This window comes from Argopecten irradians, chromosome 16, assembly GCF_041381155.1.
Source record: "Argopecten irradians isolate NY chromosome 16, Ai_NY, whole genome shotgun sequence".
Lineage (NCBI taxonomy): Eukaryota > Metazoa > Mollusca > Bivalvia > Pectinida > Pectinidae > Argopecten > Argopecten irradians.
Genome location: NC_091149.1, coordinates 33,228,853 through 33,233,323, shown reverse-complemented (window position 1 = coordinate 33,233,323; position 4,471 = coordinate 33,228,853). Strand labels below are relative to the sequence as shown.

The 4,471-nt window shown below is 39.8% G+C and overlaps 1 protein-coding gene across 1 annotated transcript; it reads right to left on the bottom strand.

Annotated features, from left to right (window-relative positions):
• Positions 1 to 2,487: 2,487 nt before the first annotated feature.
• Positions 2,488 to 3,373, bottom strand: LOC138310192 (uncharacterized). Its single transcript, XM_069251310.1, has one exon. The coding sequence runs from the start codon at positions 3,229 to 3,231 to the stop codon at positions 2,488 to 2,490; it is 744 nt and encodes a 247-aa protein (XP_069107411.1). The 5' UTR covers positions 3,232 to 3,373.
• Between the last annotated feature and the right edge of the window lie 1,098 nt (positions 3,374 to 4,471).

The following is a 4,471-nucleotide window of genomic DNA, read 5'->3' as shown; positions in this document are numbered from 1 at the left end:
TAGTATCTTGTACGTACAACTTAGTATCTTGTATGTACAACTTAGTATCTTGTACGTACAAGATAGTATCTTGTACGTACAAGATAGTATCTTGTACGTACAAGTTACTATCTTGTACGTACAACTTATAGTATCTTGTACGTACAAGATAGTATCTTGTACGTACAACTTAGTATCTTGCACATACAAGTTGAGTTGAACTGCTGTTCATCACCGCAGAATTGAGTCACCCGCCTGATATTTTTCGTAATTAAAGATAGTCGGTCTACTTTGCATTGCTTCAAGCACGATCACAGGTTTATTAACTTATTTGACAATATTAAAAATATAAATATATATTAATGAGGACAATATCTTTTCTGCAATCCTAATTTGAAATTGCCGGATTATGATTTGAAACTTTATAGTCACTTGCATTATTTTGAAACTGACACTGTATAGTTCCTTTCGAGAAAACTGTATAGTCGCTTGTTTTATAGATAAGATACATTTAGTGATAAAATGGATATGATACATCTCCGATGAATGATAAGTTTTATCTATTAAAAAGAGGGGCAAACAAATTCGTAATTTTCTTCAGTAATAAAAGTTAAATACTTCACACTGGTGCCATTATTGGAAATGTTTGAGCATTTATTTTACTTCAGAATAGTAGTATTGAAAATAATTAACTGCCTTTGAAACAAATCCTAGTCATTATGCCCTAATTCGACTGAGTTACTGATTGCATAGACAACAAAAGCAAAACAAATGATTTCATATGTGTTTTGTGTTTATTAGACATATATACACACATCAATTATTGTCCAAATGATGATCATAGTTAATACTCTGTTATAAACATTTACATATATATGTTCGGAAACTTATAACAGCATTACAAATCCACAACATGTCGCAAGGTATTCTTTTTTCCCTTTGGCTTAAACAAAGTGTACGTAATATACGTATAGCTTCATGCGATACCATTTTGACAGTAAACCAGATACAGCCTTTAATACCGAGAGTTTCAACATTATACTATCTTGTACGTACACGATACTAACTTGTACGTACAAGATAGTGACTTGTACGTACAATATACTAAGTTGTACGTACAAGATACTAACTTGTACGTACAAGATACTAACTTGTACGTACAAGATACTAACTTGTACGTACAAGATACTAAGTTGTACGTACAAGATACTAAGTTGTACGTACAAAATACTAAGTTGTACGTACAAGATACTATCTTGTACGTGTTGTACGTACAAGATACTATCTTGTACGTACAAGATACTAAGTTGTACGTACAAGATACTGAGTTGTACGTACAAGATACTATCTTGTACGTACAAGATAATAACTTGTACGTACAAGATAATAACTTGTACGTACAAGATAATAATTTGTACGTACAAGATACTAACTTGTACGTACAAGATAAATTAAATTATATAGTGGCCCTAATACGCCGCCGTATAGCTGTGATTCTATATATCCCTAAATATTATGATTAACAATATCAATCCTACTGATCACTCAGTGCCTCTGAGTGATCATGATAACTTAACTTCAAAATATACAAACAGCAAATATCATACAGATCGGAATAATTATTAAATGATTAGTAACAAATACTGAGTGATCTATAAGCCTATGCGAGTAGTCTCCCCTACCTCGGGTGATTCGATAATCCCTACTCGCACATATATAATCAGACTACGATAAAATAAATGTAATATTATCTATAAGAACCTTTCCCTAAGGCTTAACACTACCGAGCTACCGAGTACTCAAAATCACTGTGTACTCACAGTACTCACTGCTACTGAGCACTCACGTTTACCGAGTACTCACACCATCCAGCAATGATTCACACACAATCATTACATATTACCGAGTACTCACAGAGTAATCACTAGTACTCTCAATGATTCACGTAAACGCAATCATTCAACGAGCAATCCTAAGGCTCAGTTTACAACTTACTCTCCAGAGTATATAACGCGGAGGAGGAAAGCCTTATTCAGGCACGTCAATCTCCGATCTTAACTCTACCGTAAGTTATTATCAACTGACGTATATAGGCAAGCCTTGTTCAGGCACATCTATATTTACCTTGTATTAACCACTTTGGTGTTTTCGCTTCAGCAGCTCGTCCAACAAAAAGAAAACTTTCGCTGAAACCGCGGCTTTATATACTGCCGGGCAACGACATTAGCGCCCTCTATTTACAACAATCCTATGCCACAGAACGCTTAACTTACATATAGCCTAACATTACAAGCGTCTACTTGACGGCGAGACTAACAAACAAAATAGAGCGGACAGCGATTCCGGATAGCATGGTAATACAACCGTATTTCATCACACTACCCACGCCTCCGAGCAACACGTGTCCTCACGTGCCATTAAAGATAACTATAAGATACAAAATAGATTAAAGATAAAGGATTTATTGGTGGTTTCTGACAAAGAAAACGATCAATTTGTCGCGGGTAATCAGTAGGACCGATCCAGTGCCTCTGCTCCGAAGAATTCGCAGTACTCCACCAGCTCGACATCTCGGTCGTTGTCCGAGTACCTGGTGGTCTTCGTAACAGTTTTCCTGTTCACAGACTGCTGTTTTAGCTCTGGTTCATAGGGATCAGTCTGTGTTGATGCATCCGCTCTTTCAAAATCGGTCTGTGTAGGGATGGAACTACGTAGCTTCTTCGAAACAACTGGCAGCGGAACCATATTGATCGGATCCTTAGGGTCCACCCTTCTCTTTGGTGCCATGACAGGAATCGGCCTCGTAGGTTTTCTGATTGCACGTCCTGCCAAGAGGCAGTCATCCTCGGAGGATGAATCATCATGCACAACGGATGAATCTGAAACTTCCCCGAGAAGATCACCAGGGTCTTGTCCCTTCCAGCTCTCTACATCGGTCTCTGGTGAGTGAGCTTTGCTAAGTGCGCCTGAAGTAGAAGGTTGAGCCTTCGGAGAGTTCTTAGAAGATAATGCAGTATTCAGACTCTTTCCAGCAGCTTTCGGAACATCGCCTGTCGCATCATGGCGCTTCTGGTGCCTGGTCATATTAGTAGGTCTAAAAGTTTTGTAACTGCACTTGGGACATGACAAGGTCTTTTTCTCCATAGTTTCAATTCCACATTTCAGAATATGTTCTTTCATATCGTCGATGTTTGCCGTCCTAAATGTACACATGGGACATTTCTTTACCGGGGTTGTCTTGGTTTTCGCCATCTCGGATATCTGTAACAAGAAAGAGCCCTCAGTTACTTAACAGCATTAACATTTTAATAACGCGAAGTATAATCAGAATGCCACTTCGGTTAATGTCGCGTTCGCCTTGGGATTGCCCTGTCAGATTCACACTCATTCTCAACACATATGAGTTTCTTTTCTGATTCACTGACATTTTCTTGCTCTTCACTCTCAGGCAAACTAGATTCAAAAACATGACTCATCAACTTGAATTTGCACATCCTTGCGGTCAAAAGCTTCTGCTTTACTCTCACCACGCAATATCTGATGATGTTTCGCTCTCATTCTATCAGCATGGATTACTTTAGGTTTCCCCTTGTACCCACATGAGACTCTGTAAGTCACATCTGTCAATCTAGTAAGTACCCTGAATGGTCCTCGCCAACGACTTGCTAACTTGTGCGTGGTGCCAGCTGGAATATTCGGGAAAAGGACATACACAGAATCACCGGACTCAAATTTGGTCCAAGACAGCTTCTGGTCATGATAACGCTTCTGTCGGAGCATCGCACCTTTTGAGTGTTTCCTGACTAACTCATGTGCAATTTCCATTTTCTCTTTCAATTGCCAAGCCCACTGATTCTGGGGAATCGCTCTAATGTTCCTAGGCATTTCATACTGTATGTCTAATGGAGTACTCGTTTCCCTCCCTAGCATCATGGCGTTCGGAGAGCTTCCTGTCGTCTCATGCTCTGTGGAGCGATAGGCCATCATCACATATGGCAGGTGTTCGTCCCAATCCGTTTGATGGGTATCCATAAACACACTCAGCATGGTTACGAGGGTTTTGTTGAATCTTTCAACCATGCCATCTGATTTGGGATGGTAGGGAGTGGTATGCGTCTTGTTGATCTGTAGCAATTTACACATCACCCGGAACAACGCGCTCTCAAACTGAGATCTTTGATCTGAGTGAATGGCATAAGGAACACCAAACCTAGCAATCACTTCTTCAACGAGAATCCTGGCCACTGTCTGGGCTTCCATGTTCGGCATTGCAAAGCTGTCCGTCCACTTTATGTAGTAGTCTGATACGACTAGTATATGACGATAACCCTGTTGTGTGAGGGGGGGGGGGGGGGTTCACACAAGATATCGATTGCAATTCTTTCCATGGGGAACCCTGACTTCACCATTTGCATAGGAAGCTCGTCTAGTTTTACTTGGATTCTTTCTTTTACTGCACTGCGGGCATCCTATTACGTATTGGTTTACGTCT